Source organism: Notolepis coatsorum, assembly GCF_963971535.1.
Source record: "Notolepis coatsorum genome assembly, chromosome: 2".
Taxonomy (NCBI): Eukaryota; Metazoa; Chordata; class Actinopteri; order Aulopiformes; family Paralepididae; genus Notolepis; species Notolepis coatsorum.
The window spans coordinates 161,433,176-161,455,940 of record NC_140166.1 but is presented as its reverse complement, the minus strand read 5'-3'; the positions used below and the strand labels follow the sequence as shown (position 1 = coordinate 161,455,940).

At 48.4% G+C, this 22,765-nt stretch overlaps 1 protein-coding gene across 1 annotated transcript in view; it reads left to right on the top strand.

The window, feature by feature from the left end:
• Window positions 1-22,765, top strand: part of LOC311223589 (interferon regulatory factor 4-like) — a gene marked incomplete at both ends in the record, with an annotated part of 30,319 nt that overhangs the window by 5,962 nt on the left and 1,592 nt on the right. The window contains 3 exons of the mRNA XM_084308367.1: window positions 3,870-3,971; window positions 5,494-5,856; window positions 19,983-20,095. Of these exons, the coding sequence (XP_084164493.1) occupies window positions 3,870-3,971; window positions 5,494-5,856; window positions 19,983-20,095 (578 nt within the window). The remainder of the gene's footprint in view (window positions 1-3,869; window positions 3,972-5,493; window positions 5,857-19,982; window positions 20,096-22,765) is intronic.

Here is a 22,765-nt window from a genome sequence, read left to right as displayed (position 1 = left end):
GCTTCACAACAGGAAAATTAGCAAAAAAATTGCAGACATATAACATCACAGTTTTTCACATTAGGATCTAACATCCCAACAGGCCACCTTGTTTATGATTTGATTCCGTTTAAAAAATAGACAATAATAAAAAGAGTAAGATAGCATAGACAGAGTAAAATAGTGCAATAGTGCAGTGTAATAAGTAGTAGAATTAGAATATACATGAAATGCGCACATATGGCGTGACACACAGAAAAAGTATACTAACCACCATAAATGTCATTCTCCCCTATTTAATAACAATTCACTCCTTACTGTACAACAACCTATCAGATTTCCTAGATGGGAAAAGAAAGGCATACACACATTGGGGGATATCTTCGATGACCATGGTTTCTGCAGTTATCAAGATATATTTAACAAATTTAACCTCACCAGTTCCACTAATTTTTTCTATTTACAATTAAGAGCAGCTTTGAAGGCTCACAGAGTCCCATTAAATATTCCACTTGAGCACCACAGATTTCACAAATTCTTTTATGACAAGGAGACATCGAGAGGCTTCGTCTCTGACTTTTATCGTCACTTACTTACGTCCTCATATGAGGTCCTTCCCCTAGACTTGGTTTGGAGGAAGGATATCCCAAACTTGGAAGTAGATTTTGATTGGGATGCAGTCTGGGCAAACGTTTGGCTATCATCACGCAACCCGGATCACCAACAGATTAATCTTAATTTTGTTCATAGGACTTACCTGACTCCTAGACGTTTGCACCTAATGGGTCTCAGCAGGGCCGCCTGGGAGAAATGCGAGGCCTAACTGCAAATAGAGTAGCCAGGTACTGACACCAGGTACACACTGTGGCTCAATATAACGTTAGCTACGTTAGCTAGCCGGCCCGCTTTGGCTCAATATAACATTAGCTACGACAGCTAGCCGGCCCGTTTGGCTCAATATGATGTTAGCTACGTTAGCTAGCCGGCCCGCTTGGCTCAACATAACGTCTACGACAGCTAGCCGGCCCGCTAGCTCAACATAACGTTGGCTACGATAGTTAGCCGGCCCGCTAGCTCAACATAACATTAGCTACGATAGCTAGCCAGCATGCTAGCTCAACATAAGGTTAGCTACGATAGGTAGCCGGCCCGCTGGTCCAACATAACGTCAGTTACGATAGCTAGCCGGCCCGCTGGCTCCACATAACGTTAGCCAACATAACGTTAGCCTTAACCACGATAGCTAGCCGGCCCGAGAGAGAGAGAGAGAGAGAGAGAGAGAGAGAGAGAGAGAGAGAGAGAGAGAGAGAGAGAGAGAGAGAGAGAGAGAGAGAGAGAGAGAGAGAGAGAGATATCCACGGCGGGAATAGAATAGAGTGCATTAAAAACTCACCAAACGTCCAAGAGGATGGAGACAACCGCGTGGAGTTGACGAAGTTCATCTGCCGAACGACCGTCCTCTTCATCTTGGTATAACAATGCTGCATGCGCTCTCTCTAGGTTAGCTAACGCTAGTTAGCCTTTAGCTAAGCTACTAGCCGACATGGCTATCCCGACTGAACCACACGTTAGCACTCGATATTATAACGTAGCTAAAGCTAACTAGCTGTCCCTGCCTTTAGCTAAGCCGACATGGTTAGCCTGACTGAACTTTCTAACATGCAACAACTTTCATCTTCAGTCCATCTGCCGAACGACCGTCCTCTTTGTCTTGGCTGCATGGCATAACCTCCAATGCTGCACGCGCGAAATAGTCAGACGCAGCTGACGCACGCCGGCCGACTGTACACATGTAACCCCTCCCCTTGTTGAAACCAATAGTATATGTGCTGCAGAGTTCCAGAGCTCCAATAGTGTATCTGCAGAGCCGCAGAGTCAGGAACAAGTCAGACACATTCTACAAACGTGTCTAATGTGAAATATATAAGCATATAAGCAAAACTAGATTTTATGTCTGTGATGAAAAAGGGCCTCGCGGGAAGGGGGGCCTAGCAAAAAATAATAATAATAATAATAAAAAAAGAAAGTAAAAAAATAATAAATAATTTTTATTTAAATTTTTTGTGCGAGGCCCCCCTTCCCGCAAGGCCCTGTGCGACCGCACTGCTCGCATACCCCCTGAGGCGGCCCTGGGTCTCAGACAAGACCCTCGATGCTCCTTGTGTTTAAACGGTGCTCTTGGTACATTTATGCATATGTATGGGAATGCCCTCCTGTTAAGATATTCTGGGAAAAAGTAACCACTCAATTATCAGAATTTTTATCTCTGACCATACCTACACTGCCTTCTGTATTGTTGTTGGGTGATGTTTCTCAGTTATCAACCTCTGTACATGTAAAGAGACAAATTTTGTCCGGTCTTATGGCTGCCAAAAAGTTGATAGCGCCACGCTGGATTCAACCGGATAAAATGTGCCGGAAGGTATGGGTTCTTACCTATCTCGATGTGATTTATCTAGAGATATCTACTGCACGAATTTTAGGTGTTAATGAAGCCAGCATAGCAGTCTGGGTAGCTGTGGTGGAGAAGATAAAGGGAAGCATATAAACTTGTAATTTTCTGATGTTAAATGAAATAGTGGATGTATAGTCCAAGTGGGGGTCCTGAGGGGGGGGGGGGTGGAGGGGGAGGGAAGGGGAAGGAAAGAGAGCGAGCAAGAGCACATGTATTGTATTTATTATTTGTATGTCTTTTAATCTACATTTATTTTGATTTAATTACTGGACTGTCATTATTGTTATTATTATTTCTGTCATTGTCCTGTGATTTATCATTGATTATTACTGTTACTGTATTGTTTGTCTAGTTTCATGTTTAAAAAGGGAAAATAAAAAACATTTGTTCAAAAAAAGCAAAGAAAAAATGAAATGAGCACATAAAGTGCAGACAAGATATGTCATATTATGTCATGGTGAAATATTACTGAAACGTCTACTATCTTATCAAATCAAATTCATTTGTAAGGCCCGACAACACACGTTAATGTCCCCATGGGCCGGACACGTCTTCTTTAGACAAGTCAAGAAGAAACATCACAATAAATCAAGAACAAAACAAAACACCATGAAATCCAAAATAAAATGTAAAATAAATAAATTAATGACCTTATGACCTTTACTAGTGGAATTCCTGAGGGCAGAATCATGTGCATTTTTCAAATATTGATTTTCAAATTTCAAATAGCAGCAAGTGGTTATGGTGTGTAGCACCAGTAATATGTATGTAGACAGTATGTGTTTTTTCTTTATGGAAGTATGAATCTTAAGTGTGAGATGGGTAGACCGGTACACTGCAGGTTCAAATGAGGGATGGCAGGTTTGTGTGCCTCCCTCTCTGAGCTTTGTGTGAATTTTATATTTAAAAAGAATGAAGGTATTTCACTCCAAAATCATTCCATTTAGGAATAAAACTTGCCCGATATTCACTACTTATTAAGTACAGGCGATTACATGCTCTAAAATGCTACTAATGTTACTATTTTGTAAGTTAAGGGTTCAAGACAACTTCAGTAATATTCCATAGTGAGTTTCACTTACATGCAAGCAATTATTTAGTCAGAAATGTGTTTAATCTGTGTAAAATTTGTGTGATATCTCATTTTGGTACAAAACACTTTGAACGTTAATGTTCGCTGAGCAGAACGGATATTGACTGACAAGTCATGTGTGGCATGTGATGTGAGTCTTGTCAGTGTGGCCTGTTGTTTTAGTTGAGCCTCTGTGTGTGTGTGTGTGTGTGAGAGTGTGTGTGTGTGTGTGTGTGAGAGTGTGTGAGAGTGTGTGAGTGTGTGAGTGTGTGAGTGTGTGAGTGTGTGAGTGTGTGAGTGTGTGTGTGTGTGTGTGTGTGTGTGTGTGTGTGTGTGTGTGTGTGTGTGTGTGTGTGTGTGCAGGCTACCAGATCACGGCCTCCATCTACTCATATAGTCCTGCTGACTCTCAGCCCTCTGCCTTCACACTGGACACCAGCATGAGATCAGCAGAGGCACTCTCAGGTACACACACACACACACACACACACACACACTCTCTCTCTCTCTCTCTCTCACACACACACACATGCATGTTTTCTACGCCAATCTGCACACACACATGCACATACACAACAATATACTATATATAAACTACTGTATATAAATATAACTAAAGTAGACATGACTCAATGATGATATGACTATATTTGCAATGAAAGTATAAACAACCGTGCAAGTGATTTTCTAGTAAAAGGTGCACTATATCTTGAGGGCTTCTGGGCTTGTATGGAGGGGCGACAGTGGCTCAGGAGGTAGAGCGGTCGTCTGGTAATCTGAACGTTTGCGGTTTGATTCCGGCTCCTCTTGGAAACGTGTCGAAGTATCCTTGAGTAAGACACTTTACCCCCTAACTGCTCCCTATGAGCAGGTCGGCACCTTGCATGGTCGCCTCCACCGTCGGTGTGTGAGTGAATGGGTGAATGTGAGGCATTAGTTGTAAAGAGCTTTGGATAAAAGCACTATATACATGCAGTTACAATCCATTTACCTGCATATAATTATTCTATAAACCTGCATATAACTCTGTGTGATAGCATGTACAATAATACGATATATATATATATGTTATAATATATAAATGCAGCCCATTTACCATTTGTATAGAGATAAATCTGGTGTATACACATGTAACGGAGGTCCGTGAGTGATATCCACAGTCACGATGGACGTGTGTGTTGTGAAGTGACTGTGGCAGTAAGCGGGCTGCGAGTTAAACTCACTTCCCCATAACAGGGTTAATAGACACATAGATACGGTACCCAGGTGTGAATTCACCTCTTAGTGCAGCGGTCTATGTTGTCGCCCACGGTGTGGGAGACCGGTGTTCGAAACTCCCTCGGGCATCGACATTTAACACAACGCAGAAGGAGTAACATACGATCGGTCACACACACACACACACACACACACACACACACACACACACCTCACACGCTCTCCTCTCTCTCCTCTCCTCCCCCCAGACCTCCGCCTCCACTGTGACCTCACACGCTCCCCTCTCTCCTCTCCTCCCCCCAGACCTCCGCCTCCACTGTGACCTCACACGCTCCCCTCTCTCCTCTCCTCCCCCCAGACCTCCGCCTCCACTGTGACCTCACACGCTCTCCTCTCCTCCTCCACTGTGACCTCACACGCTCTCCTCTCCTCCTCCACTGTGACCTCACACGCTCTCCTCTCCTCCCCCCAGACCTCCGCCTCCACTGTGACCTCACACACTCTCCTCTCCTCCCCCCAGACATCCGCCTCCACTGTGACCTCACACGCTCCCCTCTCTCTCCTCTCCTCCCCCCAGACCTCCGCCTCCACTGTGACCTCACACGCTCTCCTCTCCTCCCCCCAGACCTCCGCCTCCACTGTGACCTCACACACTCTCCTCTCCTCCCCCCAGACCTCCGCCTCCACTGTGACCTCACACCCTCCCCTCTCTCTCCTCTCCTCCCCCCAGACCTCACACCCTCCCCTCTCTCTCCTCTCCTCTCCCCAGACCTCCGCCTCCACGTGTCTGTGTTCGTCCGGGACACGCTGGTGAGAGAGGTGACCACCTCCGGCCCAGAGGGCTGCCGCGTGGCCCCCTGCTCCCCGGACGACAAGCCCTTCCTGCCCCCGGCGGGAGGCCCCGAGCTGGTGCCCCTGCCCCTCCCGGAGAGCCTCGAGGGTCCCCCCAGCCCCCCGTCGGACCTGGACAGGGGGGTGTTGCTGTGGATGGCTCCAGATGGTCTGTACGCCCGCAGGATGTGCCAGGAGAGGGTGTACTGGCAGGGAGGACTGTCCTCCTACGGAGACCAGCCCGGCAAGCTGGACAGAGAGGCCACGTGTAAACTACTGCACACGCAGGACTACCTCACAGGTGAGACCAGACAGAGAGGTGTAAACTACTGCTACCTCACAGGTGAGACCAGACAGAGAGGTGTAAACTACTGCTACCTCACAGGTGAGACCAGACAGAGAGGTGTAAACTACTGCTACCTCACAGGTGAGACCAGACAGAGAGGTGTAAACTACTGCTACCTCACAGGTGAGACCAGACAGAGAGGTGTAAACTACTGCTACCTCACAGGTGAGACCAGACAGAGAGGTGTAAACTACTGCTACCTCACAGGTGAGACCAGACAGAGAGGTGTAAACTACTGCTACCTCACAGGTGAGACCAGACAGAGAGGTGTAAACTACTGCTACCTCACAGGTGAGACCAGACAGAGAGGTGTAAACTACTGCTACCTCACAGGTGAGACCAGACAGAGAGGTGTAAACTACTGCTACCTCACAGGTGAGACCAGACAGAGAGGTGTAAACTACTGCTACCTCACAGGTGAGACCAGACAGAGAGGTGTAAACTACTGCTACCTCACAGGTGAGACCAGACAGAGAGGTGTAAACTACTGCTACCTCACAGGTGAGACCAGACAGAGAGGTGTAAACCAGGGGCGGATTTAGGATTGTAGGAGATCCGGGGCTTAGCCCAGATGGTGGTTTGGAGGGGCTCAGGCACGACCCCCTCCACGACAGATTATTTTTGAATTTAATGAACCTGTACGTGCAATTTCCTGCAATATAGAGCCTTCAATCTTGACCAATAAAGCTGCTCTTTTCACTATAAAACTCAGTTAACCATAACATAGTTATGGTTAGATTTATATATTGGGGGGGGATATATCATATTTTCCATATAATCAAAAAGTGGTGGAGCAAGATTATACCTTTGCTCCCCCAAGTTCAATAGTGGGAGAGCAGAGATGCTCCGAATGCTCTTATGGCCAGGTGTCTATGATTCACTGATACAAAGTAAAATAGTGCAGTGCAATAAAATAGTTAGTAAAATAGAATAAAATAATGCAATAGTGCATTGCAATAAAATAGTTATCATCGTATTTAATCGGGAGGCCGGTAAGGAGTGCATTACAGTAGTCGAGTTGGCTTGAGATAAAGGCATGGATCTGGTTTTCAGCGTCCTTTTGATTTATAAATGGCCGTACTTTAGCTATGTTTCTAAGGTGGAAGAATTAAGTTTTTGTCAACTTGTTGATTGTGATTTAAAGCTTAGGTCTGAGTCTACCATAACACCAAGACTTAACTCACTCAAATACAGTTAGCAGCTGGATAGACCACAGATGGAAATTAGCTTCTGCTAAATCTGGTGCAAACATATTTTCATGTAACAATGATGAATTGTAAAAAAAAAAAAAAAAAAAAAAATCATTTTTTTTTTTTTTAAATAGATTCGGGGCTTTTCAGAATACATCCGGGGCTTGAGCCCAGGTATCCACCCCCTAGCTCCGCCCCTGGTGTAAACTACTGCTACCTCACAGGTGAGACCAGACAGAGAGGTGTAAACTACTGCTACCTCACAGGTGAGACCAGACAGAGAGGTGTAAACTACTGCTACCTCACAGGTGAGACCAGACAGAGAGGTGTAAACTACTGCACACTGAATGGTAAAAAATCAAAGTCTGGGTTCTTTTATGACAGAGACTCGGCTGATGAAAAGATTGGAGACGGAGTCAGAGAATTGCGTTTGTAGCAAGAAAAAAGATGGTGTTTACTGGTTCTGAAGTCGCATGAAAAAGGTACAAACAGATCGATCTGGACTCAATAATGACAGTAGCAAGCTCTTCGCCGAGAAGCAGGATATCAGAATGAGTAACAAGTCTTGTCTCCTCATCTGGTATATATTGGCAGTTCATTCTATTTCAGATAGCGGCCTGGTGATGGATGGTTTGACAGGGCAGATCATAAAAGGGCATGGTTGTGATGCTATGAGAAATGCCGGCTCGTCTAGTGGTGGTAACTTTCTGCTGAGTCATAGACAGGATACTTCTGTCTATGCTGGGAATGAGTTAAATATAATGACAGAAAAGGGATGACAGAAAAGTGCCATACCTTGCCATACCAAAATGACGCCCCTGGCCTCGTTCAAAGTCAAAGAAGGTTTTTAACGTACGGCTCTGTGTCTACTGCAATACTCTTCCATATCAGTATTAGCACTGAATACATTTTCACATGCACCTTTACACACCTCATCTGCCTGGCCACACCCCCATCCGCTCCTCTACATAAGCAGGGGTGTGGCCATACTAACAGCTCCTTCCCAAGTCTTTCACCACAAAGGCAAGACCACCGGGTCCTCAGTGAGTCCGACGCAGAGCGTCACTATACTCATATAACTATGGTTATATACATAACCGTACGTTATATATCGTATAGCTCCGCTCTGCGTCTACTGCAATACAGGAGCTGAGCAGAGCGGAAGCTTGACAAATGTACCCGCTGAGGCCCCCCACAACCATCAGAACCGGGGAGGACCCGAGCCCCCGGACCCCCCTAGCGGAGGATGGTAGGGTATCGGATCCGACTGTGCGAAGAGGAGTTTAGCAACTCAAACGCACAGGGTGAGCAGACCGTAGGACTTACCCACGACTACACAAACGCGCAACCCACATGCCACTAGGGAACGAACGGAAAGGAACAAACCCGTTACAACCCCTTATATCACAGGGTCAAGAGCAAAAGCCCAACCCTGTGGCAAGGCCGTAGCAGCGGAGCGCGAAGGAGGACCCAGACCCAGGAAGGGACTGGACCCCCCCGGAAAAGGGGGCCTGGAGAGGCCAACAACGCCGCAGCATCGAGACCCCACCAGGCGGTCACTAGTGACACCACCCCCCACATCGCCAGCGTATTCGGACAGGGCCCATCCAAGAGCAGGCCCTTCCCCCCCTACAGCACGCCGCCCCAAAGCACTCAAGAGGCTACACCCACAGTGGGAGCAGGCAGCGCACCGGGGAGACGACCCCCAAAAGAGGTCGATCCCTCAATCCAGGCAACAGGCCACTCGACCTGAGCCTGGTGCACTGCGGACTAGACAGGCACCAAAGGGGTCTGCTGAAACAGCACCCCGGCGGAAGGGGCGTATGCTGGCATGTTGTGCACCATGTCGCAGCCTCCACAAAAAAAAACTCAACTCTCTAGAGGGGCCGAGGCAGAGAAGGCTGACATGATTGGCAGATGTCATGAAAGGTGCGGGGGCACACTCACAGGTAGACGGGGCCAAACCCGGCCTACCCCGAGAGTTGACTCTGCTACCAACACACCAGGGAACCAACCACCCCCTTGGTTCTAACATGAGGCGGTTGTTCCTATAACCCCCCAAGAAAAAACTCCAAAACACAACTGCGGGTATACACTGGCTATACCGCAGTACAAGTGTTTCAGTTTTCAAAAAGGGGTTAACCCAGGCCAACGGGTCGACGAAAACAATTTCGAACCCGGGCCCAGCGGACCGGGACGTACACAGGGATGCCAGAGGAGTTCTACAAGAACCACCTCAACAGCCCCCTCCCAGCCCTGTCTAAGCAGGAGAAGAGAGGGGCGAAAAAGAATGGAGAAGGACCAGGCTCCCTCAGCACAGCGCAAGGTACAACACAACATGGACCAAGCAACAGTGAGGGGTAACACGTAGTAACACAACCACGAACATCTCCATAACGTCAAACCCTGCAACGCCCAGGCCGACCTGGCATTTCCCCCCCCCGCGAAAAAAGCACAAGTCCCTCAGGGTACCAGAACAGCAGATCTGCGCCCCGGCGGACAACGGGTTAACTGACCTGGTCCGGCGTGACCAGAATCAGTCCCTACCGCCCTGTAGCTCTCACCTCCATAGCCATGAAGTGCTTTGAGAAGCTAGTAAAGGGCTACATCTGCTCCTCCCTCCCCATCAACATGGACCCCCTGCAATTTGCATACCGCCCCAACAGGTCCACGGAGGACGCCATATCCCATGTGCTGCACACAGCAGCATCACACCTGGACAAGAGGCAGGGGAACTATGTGAGAATGCTATTCATCGACTACAGCTCGGCATTCAATACCATAGTCCCCTCCATACTCATAGCCAAGCTCAGGGACCTGGGCTTGGGCTATGACCTCTGCCAGTGGGTCTTGGACTTCCTGACTGGCAGACCCCAGGTGGTGAGAGCAGGCAACTGCACCTCCTCATCCATCACCCTCAACATAGGGGCCCCCCAGGGCTGTGTTCTGAGTCCCCTCCTCTACTCCCTGTACACACACGACTGTGTGGCTCAGCGGAGTAGCAATACAATCGTCAAATTTGCTGACGACACAGTGGTGGTGGGCCTGATCTCTGCCAACGACGAGAGGGCCTACCTGGAAGAGGTCAAGGTCCTGGCGGGATGGTGCCAGGAAAACAGCCTCTCCCTGAACGTCAGCAAAACAAAGGAGATGATTGTGGACTTCAGGAGGTCGGGGGTCAAGGACTACAGCCCCCTCAGCATCGACGGGGCACCGGTTGAGAGAGTCAACAGCTTTAAGTACCTCGGAGCCTACATATCCGAGGACTTGACATGGACCACACACATTAACAGTGTTGTGAAGAAGGCACGACAACGCCTCTACTTCCTCAGGCGCCTAAGGAAGTTCCAAGTCAGCCAGAAGATCCTTAAGAACTTCTACTCATGTACAATAGAGAGCATCTTGACCGGCAACATCACCTCCTGGTTTGGGAATAGCACTGCACAAGACCAAAGCAGACTACAAAGAGTGACACGTTCAGCCGAACGCACAATTGGAGGGGGGCTCCCCACCCTCCAGAACATTTACTACAAGCGTTGCAAGGGCAAGGCTAAGAGAATCATTAAAGACTCCAGTCACCCGAACAACTGCCTCTTTGAACTGCTGCGGTCAGGCAAGCGATACAGGAGTCTCAAGGCGAGCACAGAAAGACTCAGAAGAAGCTTCTATCCCCAGGCCATCAGGCTGCTAAACGAACAATGAATGAACACTACACAACAACAACCACCAAACGCACATAGCACACACATCCACACGCACACACTCACTTTAAACAAACACACTGTAGCACCCACTCCACACACTTATAGCACACACCCACTTTAAACAAACACACTGTAGCACCCACTCCCCACACTTTATATTTATGGATGAAGGATTGCACTACAACTCGTACACCTTACTGTAAATTGTACCTAAAATTGTACCTCATCCCATTTCTGCTTTGCACTAGATAGTACTGTACATTAGTACACTGCATAGTATTGTGTATTGTATATTATATGGTAACTCAGAACATTGTACATATGTCTATACCGAACACTGTGACCTCATTTTCTTCTTCTAAATTCATGCTATATTATGTTATTATGTTATTTGATACTATCTTGTCTAGCACAGTCTCTGGAGCGTAACAGTAAGAAGCATTTTGTATGAAAGTATTCTGTACTTCTGTATGACAACTATTAAAGAACTTGAACTTAATTAATCACGCCGCCATCCCCAGTCCCAGGAGGGGGGTAGGTACGCGTGTCAATCCAAAACATTATAGAGGGCGCCACCCAGACGGTCCCCTTCGTACGGCACCCCGGTGGCCCACCCCAAGGGCGTGAGACCCCTCTAACAATGCTTTGATCTATTCTGTTAACACACAATTCCCTCATGGGCTGCAGCCGACTAGAGTGTGGAGGAATTCTTATAACGAAACACCAAAAAGTTTGAAAGTCGCACTGGGTAACTTTCATCTTGAAAGGTGGGGCCTCGCACGGTGACAGAGAGTATCCGTTCATCCAGAGATCCGGGGATTTGAACCGCAGATTCGGATACGGTCCCAGGCAAATAGAGCTCCCGATGAGGAGCTCATGTAGCGTGGGCGTCAAACCAGAACCCTCTCCCCACGCCGCTAAGAGGCAGTAAAAAGGGTACCAGCCTGGAGCCGGCTTTCGTAAGTCGTGTAGCCATTCCCCCCATAGCAACACAACTGGCGCTCGCATATCAAAACCATCACTCACTCGGAGAGGCAGCTAGCTCTCACAACAGCCGAGCGCCTCTCAAGCAAAGTCCAACTGCAGAGCGGAGGTAATACCTGTCCAACTGCAGCTTGGAGGAATGCAGGTGGGGATTAGGCCAGCGACGCGAGCCCCTAATACGAAAATGCCGGTGGAGGTCAGAATGATCATCATCTTCTAGACACCCCAGTGGTGAAGACATTATCGCTGTATTTCCTCGAAAATAGTGAGAGAGAAAACAAAGATATAATGTCAACGTAGCTCCTTCATCGTAGCTCCTATTCCTTTCTTCAATATTTCAGCAATCTGAAAGTGTGGTTACACAGGCACTTGCCATGGTGAAAACTAAAGAAGGAGCTGTTAGTATGGCCACACCCCTGCTTATGTAGAGGAGCGGATGGGGGTGTGGCCAGGCAGATGAGGTGTGTAAAGGTGCATGTGAACATTTATTCAGTGCTAATACTGATATGGAAGAGTATTGCAGTAGACGCAGAGCGGAGCTATACGATATATAACAGCTGCTATGTGGTCAGGCTCACATTTCCAGAGGGATAAGAGACTGCTCGGAGCCTCTGGTTTTATAAAACACCTACAACACACAGGACTACCTCACAGGTGACACTGGATTCATGAGACGGCTCGTTTTCTAGCTGTGCAGTTCGTTGAGCCTTTGGTTAGCCTCTTAACGTTCGGCGTACCCAGTAGCGGCTGCTGGTTCTCTCTCCACTAGGGGCGCTATACCAAAACATTTTGCAAACATGTACAGTACCACGCAACCGACTCATGGCAAGACGTGAGCGATTCGACTCACGCTCACGGCAATGAATCGGCTCTTATGAACGAGTCGCTCAGCTGTTACTACAACAACACACAACCAGTCAAATAAAGTATAGTCTAATTCACAACTTGAAACACAATATATAAATAGAAAAGTTAGAAACAAAACTCGCTCCGTCTCCAAACACACGCAGATCTCTCCCTCTCTCATTCTCTCTCTCACACACAGCGCGACGTGGAATCGATTCGTTACACAATCAGACCTATTATATACCAAGAATAACTTCAGTATGAGTACAGGGCTGTACACATATTTTGCATATTGTTAAACGAGCCAAGGCTAGCTATTAAACTATCGATATGAATCGAAAATCTGGGACCCTTTCAAGACAAACAAGACAAACGTCTTTCTCTGGTCTGCATCCCCTTAACAATTGTGTGTATTGAGCCGTACTGTATTGTACCCATTCTGCAATCTGTTAATAAAGTTTTCATTCATTCATTCATTCAAACATAGACGATATTGAACAAGCCATAATCCACGTATTTTCAATCCAAAAGAAAGAGAGAGAGAGAGAGAGAGAGAGAGAGAGAGAGAGAGAGAGAGAGAGAGAGAGAGAGAGAGAGAGAGAGAGAGAGAGAGAGAGAGAGAGAGAGAGAGAGAGCGCGAGAAAGACTCACTGTTTAGTTGACACGTCCAGGGCAGGAGGGCTTGCCTTGATAAAGTGTATAATCCACTGTTGATGTATTCCAGACCACTGTCCACTGTGTCCAGACTGCATCCGCCATATAGCTTGTTAGCCAAGTGTTAGCTTGTTAGCAGTTAGCACCACACAACACAAGTACTTCATTCCTTTGTCCATTTCCGCGTCGAACAGACTGCAAACTACCTGGCGTTCTATCGCCATGCTCTAAGACAAACTCTAACCTTAACCAACTTTGAAAGAGTGCCTAAGCTTAACAGTCTAAAGAACTTGCAGTCACGGCACACTCTAAGACAAACAGCTGCATCTCACAACAACACAACTATCTCTACCACCAACGGACCAAACTAGGAATAAGCTAGAATTGGAACATTAGAAATTGGATTCGGCCAATCAGAGATCGTCTCTGTGAAATTCTGCTACGGAAAAAAATACTGGCGTCGGCCAATCAGAGAGCGTCTCCGCGAAATGCGGCTACAGAAATTCTTGACGCTACTGGCTAGACCGCTTCAAATCGCGCCCGGATTCCAACATAATAGTCATATTTCAACGCACAACGCGTTACGCACTGATTGGCTGCGACGGATACAGCGATCAAACCGTGACGCGCACTCAGAGCGCTATTGCGTCTAGCCCGGGCAGAGAAATACAAAAAAATAATAAAAAAAAAGAAAAGTGAGTCACTTCCTGTTCAAGAAAACGAGTATTTTTTTTTTATATAATAACGTTATATTGTGCATTGGAAACACAAACATACTTAAAATGAGTAAATATTATTAATTTTAAACATGTTTATATTATTTATAGGGCAATAAAACAAAAAACTAAAAACGTATTTTTCTTGTTCTCTCATATAACCAGGGTAGGGCCTGAGGGGGGGCGGCGCCCGAGCGCCCCTAGTGGCGAGCCGCCACTGTGCGTACCGTATACGGGACGCGTGCACGTCATGGCACTTTGCTCTCGTCTGTCGGCTCCGGGCTGCATTTTTCGCCGATCTTCCAATACATTGTTGGAAAGTTGCATTTGCCCCCTTTCAATCGTCACCACACTCAACCTATTGCATGCTTCGCAATTAGCCCGTCTCTATCCCTCTCTCTCTGTACGTTCAATGATTTGAAGTAGTGTTACACTATAAAAACAAACTGGATAGTTGATGATAATAAATATTTCACTTCATTAGCAAAAAATTTATCTAAATGAATCGCTTAGATCAGGGGTTCCCAAACTTTTTCAGCTCGAGACTCAAAAGAGGCTCTTAGATGTGCGCAAGCAATGTAAGAAATAAATAGAAACAATAAATAATATCATAGAGAACAAGACGGTATATGGAATATTAATACAGTCTATTCCACTATAGCTACATCCGTGCGATTGGGTTTAGTTCTTATTTATTTATTTAGTTTTGGACATGGAGTCATGACTATAAATGTAAAACGTAATTGTTAATCATACAAATATTTTTGTATTTATAATTATTTAAAAACTCGGGTGCACACCAATACATCCAGACATAGTTGTATTTATTTTTATTATAATGATTTAATTCTGCGGATGTCTGTAGAATCCCAGTGTTTCCCCACAAGGTCTCATCTTATACAGTTAATGTTATGGTTTGTAACCGACCCCAATCGCACAACACAAGACAGGTACAGTATGAGAGTAAGCCAAAACAGGGCAAATCTTTATTATAGAACAAAGGCGGTACAGTCCCTTTATGGGAGAACACAAAAACACTAGAGTCAAGGAAAACTAGAAAATGCGGCACTGTGCCTTTAAGAGGCGAACAGGCTAAGGGACTAGGGCTAAAGGACAGGGCCAGGGCTAAATGTCAAGGACTAGGACCAGGGGCACTGGGGAGGGGAACAGGGGAGAACACAAAACACTAGAGTCAAGGAAAACTGGAAAATGCGGCACTGTGCCTTTAAGAGGCGAACAGGCTAAGGGACTAGGGCTAAAGGACAGGGCCAGGGCTAAATGTCAAGGACTAGGACCAGGGGCACTGGGGAGGGGAACAGGGGAGAACACAAAACACTAGAGTCAAGGAAATAAGGAAAATGCGGCACTGTGCCTTTAAGAGGCGAACAGGCTAAGGGACAGGGCTAAGTGTCAGGGACAAAGGCTAAGGGCCAGGGCTACGGGCCAGGGCTGCTTACAGGGATGAGGACAGGGTTCCGACGGCGGAGGCCTGGCAAGGGGACAGGGGCCCGACGGCGGGGGCCAGGCACGGAGACAGGGGCCCGACAGCGGAGGCCGGGCACGGAGGCAGGGGCCCGACGGCGGAGGCCTTTCACGGGGACAGGGGCCCGACGGCGGAGGCCTGGTACGGAGACAGGGGCCCGACAGCGGGGGCCGGGCACGGAGACAGGGGCCCGACGGCGGAGGCCTGTCACGGGGACAGGGGCCCGACGGCGGAGGCCTGGTACGGAGACAGGGGCCCGACAGCGGAGGCCGGGGGGAAGAGGCGCCATCCTCCCGTGGAAATAGGGAGCGATGACGCGCCGGCGTGACGTCTGGAGTGGGAACACTGGCAACCTCCCGTAGAGAATTAGAGAGCGAAGGCGGTGTCCCACTCCAGGCACGGAGATCCTCTTCCTCCTCCTCGGGGGGGGCCGGGCACGGAGACTTGACTTGACTTGAGACAGGGGCCCGACAGCGGAGGCCGGGGGGAAGAGGCGCCATCCTCCCATAGAGAATTAGGGAGCGATGACGCGCCGGCTTGACGTCTGGAGTGGGAACACTGGCAACCTCCCGTAGAGAATTAGAGAGCGAAGGCGGTGTCCCACTCCAGGCACGGAGATCCTCTTCCTCCTCCTCGGGGGGGCCGGGCAACGCAGAACAAAGGGGTCCCAGGGGACCGGGGCGAAGAGATGCCATCCTCCCGTGGAAAATAGGGAGCGATGACGCGCCGGCTTGACGTCTGGAGTGGGAACACTGGAAAACCTCCCGTAGAGAATTAGAGAGCGAAGACGGTGTCCCACTCCAGGCAAACGGCGACAGGTGGTGATGGCTGGCATGTCGTCTCACGCCGGAGACGCGGCAGGTGATGGTAACGTACAGGATGGTAACGTACAGAACTCCGTGAACACAGAGTGAACACAGATACAGAACGACCCGACAAGGACTGGAAGGGAGGTCCAGGTATATAAAGCCCTCAGGGGCGCTAATCACAAACTATGACAGCTGCGTGATGGTAATTGAACAAGAAAGTCCAAGGGTGGGGGCTGGTGAAGAGTAGAGGAGAGTAAATCATCGCAAGGGTGGGGGCTGGTGAAGGAGAGTAGAAGGCAGGGAAAAGTTCTCACAAGGGTGGGGGCTGGTGAAGAGTAGGAGGCAGGGAAAAGTTCTCACAAGGGTGGGGGCTGGTGAGGTGAGGAGACAGGGAAAAAAGGTCCAGGGAACAGGCGAATGCTCACAGTACCTCCCCCTCCACGGGAGCCACCGGGCGACCGAAACACTACCATGACGGGGCAGAACACTAACATGACGGTCAGAACACTAACATGACGGGGCAGAACACTAACATGACGGTCAGAACACTAACATGACGGGGCAGAACACTAACATGACGGGGCAGAACACTAACATGACGGTCAGAACACTAACATGCCGGTCAGAACACTACCATGACGGGTCAGAACACTACGGAATCAGACAGCGGGGCAGGGGACAAGACAAGGCAACAAACAAAAAGAAAACTGGGCCATGCTAGCAGGGGAAGCTACACCTAAAGTGGGGCTAGCAGAGGGACTGGGTAGCTGCCAGAGCATTGCTAGCTACAGGGCCTATGCTAGCTGTACTGCTACATTAGCATAGAGGCTGCGCTAGCTGCCGGAGCTAGGCTAGCAGACAGGGCTGGACTAGCAAAGGAGAACAAGCTAGCTGGAAGGACAGTCCTAGCTGTGGGGAACAGGGTAGCTAACAGGGGAGCTAACGAGGCTAACAGGGGAGCTAACAGGGGAGTCAACAGGGGAACTAACAGGGGAACTAACAGGGGAACTAACAGGGGAACTAGAGGGAGCTAGAGGGAACTAGAGGGAGCTAGAGTGGGTTAGAGGGAACTAGAGGGAACTAACAGGGGCTAACTCACATACACTGTCTGTGCTGGCTGGGGTCGTCGAGTGGTCGGGTCGTACTGTTATGGTTTGTAACCGACCCCAATCGCACAACACAAGACAGGTATGAGAGTAAGCCAAAACAGGGCAAATTTGTATTATAGAACAAAGGCGGCACAGTCCCTTTATGGGAGAACACAAAAACACTAGAGTCAAGGAAAACTGGAAAATGCGGCACTGTGCCTTTAAGAGGCGAACAGGCTAAGGGACTAGGGCTAAAGGACAGGGCCAGGGCTAAATGTCAAGGACTAGGACCAGGGGCACTGGGGAGGGGAACAGGGGAGAACACAAAACACTAGAGTCAAGGAAAACTGGAAAATGCGGCACTGTGCCTTTAAGAGGCGAACAGGCTAAGGGACTAGGGCTAAAGGACAGGGCCAGGGCTAAATGTCAAGGACCAGGACCAGGGGCACTGGGGAGGGGAACAGGGGAGAACACAAAACACTAGAGTCAAGGAAATAAGGAAAATGCGGCACTGTGCCTTTAAGAGGCGAACAGGCTAAGGGACAGGGCTAAGTGTCAGGGACAAAGGCTAAGGGCCAGGGCTACGGGCCAGGGCTGCTTACAGGGATGAGGACAGGGTTCCGACGGCGGAGGCCTGGCAAGGGGACAGGGGCCCGACGGCGGGGGCCGGGCACGGAGACAGGGGCCCGACAGTGGAGGCCGGGCACGGAGGCAGGGGCCCGACGGCGGAGGCCTGTCACAGGGACAGGGGCCCGACGGCGGAGGCCTGGTACGGAGACAGGGGCCCGACAGCGGGGGCCGGGCACGGAGACAGGGGCCCGACGGCGGAGGCCTCCCGTGGAAATAGGGAGCGATGACGCGCCGGCTTGACGTCTGGAGTGGGAACACTGGCAACCTCCCGTAGAGAATTAGAGAGCGAAGGCGGTGTCCCACTCCAGGCACGGAGATCCTCTTCCTCCTCCTCGGGGGGGCCGGGCACGGAGACTTGACTTGACTTGAGACAGGGGCCCGACAGCGGAGGCTGGGGGGAAGAGGCGCCATCCTCCCGTAGAGAATTAGGGAGCGATGACGCGCCGGCTTGACGTCTGGAGTGGGAACACTGGCAACCTCCCGTAGAGAATTAGAGAGCGAAGGCGGTGTCCCACTCCAGGCACGGAGATCCTCTTCCTCCTCCTCGGGGGGGCCGGGCGCACGGAGACTTGACTTGACTTGAGACAGGGGCCCGACAGCGGAGGCTGGGGGGAAGAGGCGCCATCCTCCCGTAGAGAATTAGGGAGCGATGACGCGCCGGCTTGACGTCTGGAGTGGGAACACTGGCAACCTCCCGTAGAGAATTAGAGAGCGAAGGCGGTGTCCCACTCCAGGCACGGAGATCCTCTTCCTCCTCCTCGGGGGGGCCGGGCAACGCAGAACAAAGGGGTCCCAGGGGACCGGGGCGAAGAGATGCCATCCTCCCGTGGAAAATAGGGAGCGATGACGCGCCGGCTTGACGTCTGGAGTGGGAACACTGGAAAACCTCCCGTAGAGAATTAGAGAGCGAAGACGGTGTCCCACTCCAGGCAAACGGCGACAGGTGGTGATGGCTGGCACGCCGGAGACGCGGCAGGTGATGGTAACGTACAGGATGGTAACGTACAGAACTCCATGAACACAGAGTGAACACAGATACAGAACGACCCGACAAGGACTGGAAGGGAGGTCCAGGTATATAAAGCCCTCAGGGGCGCTAATCACAAACTATGACAGCTGCGTGATGGTAATTGAACAATAAAGTCCAAGGGTGGGGGCTGGTGAAGAATAGAGGAGAGTAAATCATCGCAAGGGTGGGGGCTGGTGAAGGAGAGTAGAAGGCAGGGAAAAGTTCTCACAAGGGTGGGGGCTGGTGAAGAGTAGGAGGCAGGGAAAAGTTCTCACAAGGGTGGGGGCTGGTGAGGTGAGGAGACAGGGAAAAAAGGTCCAGGGAACAGGCGAATCCTCACAGTTAATGTGTTACTGTTTGCAAAATCTCAAGATTCAAGAGATTTATTCGGCACATACATACATACACGAGACATGTAGGTGGCCATGCCCGCCTTGATTGTGCAAAAAAAAAAATACAAATAATAAAATAGAATAATAAAATAGATAATAAAATAGACATGATAAAAAGTACTAAGATAAAATAAGATAAGATAAGATAAGATATTCCTTTATTGATCCCCTTGGGGAAATTCAGGCATCATAGCAGCATGGGGGGGAGGGGGGGAGGGGTACAGGTAGTAAAACAACACAGTATACAGGTAGTAAAAGACAACACAGGCAGTGTAAACAATTTGATCAATATGGTCAATATAATTTACTATCTGACTAGCTGAGGAATACAATACAATGCTAAGCTTAAGAATACTATACAAATAAAAAAGTTGTGTTTTATTATAAAAACCTGTAGTGACCTGTAGTGTGTTTGTGTGTGAGAGAGTGCAATTGAGGATGTGTGGTGTGTGTGTGTATTCATGTGTGCTTGTGTATGGAGAGATCAGTGTTCAGTGTTCTGATGGCCTGAGGGAAAATCTGGCAAAACTGTCACCTGCCATTGATGTGGTCCCTCCTCTTTGTCCTCCACACCAGAGATCCAGGGCTACGGGCTCCACGGTCGCCCACCACCTCGCTTCCAGGTCCTGCTGAGCTTCGGAGACGAGTGTCTGGACCCCCTGAGGCAGAGGAGGACCCTCACTGTCCAGGTAGCTTTTTACATGCCAGCTATAGTTTATAAAATCCCACCATGTATATCCTCTTTATGCAACCTCTCTTTTATCCACTTTTTTCTCCCATTTTCTATATTTTCTCCCATCCCAATTTCGTAACATCCAATTCAACCCTCCCCTGTCACGAACGCTGTTTCTTGCCTCCCACAAGCCGGCTGCAATGTGGACTAAGTCATACATAGCACAAGTCCCCTCCGATACTCGATGTAACAGCAGTCGCATCTTTTCACCTGCGCAGCTCGATCTCTCAGTGGCGAGGAGTAATGCGTGGGAGGCTCACGCTGCCCCCGACACTTCCTGATTCCACTGCGCAGGCGCACCAACCGACCTGTAGGAGTCGCTGTCCACAACGCCCGATCCCCACCCATCAGTTTCCCACCCCCTAATACGGCCAATGTGTATTAGTACGGACGACCAGCTAAACTGAAAGCAATGTGGAGCGCTGGGCTCGAACAGGCAAGCCCAGCGTCTCCGTAATTCGTGGCGAGCGCCTTGCCCACTACGCCACGTAGCCGCCTATGCAACCTCTCTTGAGCAAGGCACTGAACCCCCAAACTGTTCCAGGGGCGCTGCGCTGTGAGTTGATGTCTCTTTCGGAAGAAGTGCACGTGTGTGGGGTGTACTATAAGGTGTAATGCAAAAAAGACTAATTAAAATGTCCTTGTAGACATCGAAGTAATCTTCATCATCTTAATCTCGATCTCAATATCTCCCGATGAGAGTAGGGCACATATGGGCTGCTTTAACCTCTTAACACTTTCCGTGCCAGCAGGGGGAGCCAAAAATAGCGCTTGAGTGCCCGCGCTGTAGTCAATGGGAGGGCGATCACATTTGCGAACGCATAAACTATATCTTAAATTATGGCTATGTGTCTAATACGCCCGTCGCTTATCAATGACTTGTTTGCAGTCAACATTGTCGAAACGGATTGTTTTTTTTAATCGGTTCATTTCCGTTTTATACCATTTTGAAAAACGCTTGTTTTTTTAAAACGTCCAGAAAAAAAATAGATTCTGCAGGAATCGCGCTTTACTGGAATACACAAAACGCGTTGTCATTTTTCGGCCTATTCATGAATCGTTTTCAAATAAACGCTAAATTATCGATAGTATATGTGTACTTATGCACGCTAGAGAAGCGGGCTGAAAAATCGATTATCTTATTTCCTGATCAGCACACACACACTCACAGCCACACACACACATATGGGACACGCTGAGATATAGGTGAAAAGAGCTCTGATTATCCCAAGACTGGTAAAATAGATTCCTTACCTCGGATCAGATGTTCTCCAAAAAGATTATTCCAATTCCTGATCGCCATTCCAAATATCGATCGCGTTTATTGATCCAACGCTGGGTACTGGAAATACCGATTCCACACTGTTTTGAGGGTCGGCGAAGACTGCAATCGGCTCGGATTACATGCCTGACAAGTAAAATGTGGATTCCGGACTTTCTTTTCCCCATGCGTTTTCATTCAATCCAATCCAAAGGGTGCATTACCATCCGGCAGACGATAGGGGACGGTATTTTCCCTGTTGAAACTCAGACAGAGTCCCAGTGGTAACGTGAGGCTAGATTGATGAAAAATGAATGGAAATCGATAATAAAAAAAACAACGATTAAATAACGAGATTTCTCATTCCTGGCACTCAACGCATGGCATGAACTAACGAGATTTCTCGTGGCTGGCACTCAAAGTGTTAAGCATCGGACAGCCCAACGGCGGGCCGTCACTCCTAACTCATCAGGTCTTTTAGTGTAGTATAGAGGTGCAGATATAGAGTCACTTGTCTGCTGTTTATCTCCTTCATTGTGGGAAACCCAATGACAGATCGGCATTCCTACTAGGGCTGCAACACATAATCCACTAATTGACAACTAATTGATTAAAAAATAGTTGGGTCTATGTCAGGGGTTCTCAAACCTTTTTAGATCACGACCCCATTATATTTAGGATTTTTTTTTGGCGACCCCACACTTAACACATTAACTGCCACGGAGTTTCAGCATCTTATACCATTCTCTGCCAGTACTGTAAGTCTATGGAGATGTTCACCTTCTTTGCAGGGCTATAACTTTTTTAATTGTATTGCTAAATTGACATTACTATGGCCCATTCAACATCGATTATCTATCGTTCAGGATGTAGGAACGTTTAACTTTTTCATTCACACATTCATACGAAAATACCGTCTAGATTATAAATATGTTTTTATCGTTTTCTGCAGTAATTCCTAGAACGTGAGATATAGGCATAAATGCATATATACATTATCATCATCATCATTTATTTATTCGTACATGGAATTACCACAGTCCAACAGTACATATTCATATAATTCACCAAAAATACCATGGCCGAAAGGAACAGGAAGAAGAAAAAATCTTATATATACCTGCCCCTACACACACACAACACACCGATAGACATATTGTATATATACATTATCAAATGCAGTTTGTTGCGATCCACGCTATATTAAAAATGTCAACTGTACATGGTCCTAAACGTTATGACTGATCATGCGCGGGTGAACGGAGAGGGGGGGGGGGGATCGTTTATAATTCCGTGATCGCCGTTAAATGATTTATGTAGTATGGGTGATATATAGATCAGAGTAGTTTGCATGGATAATAATAA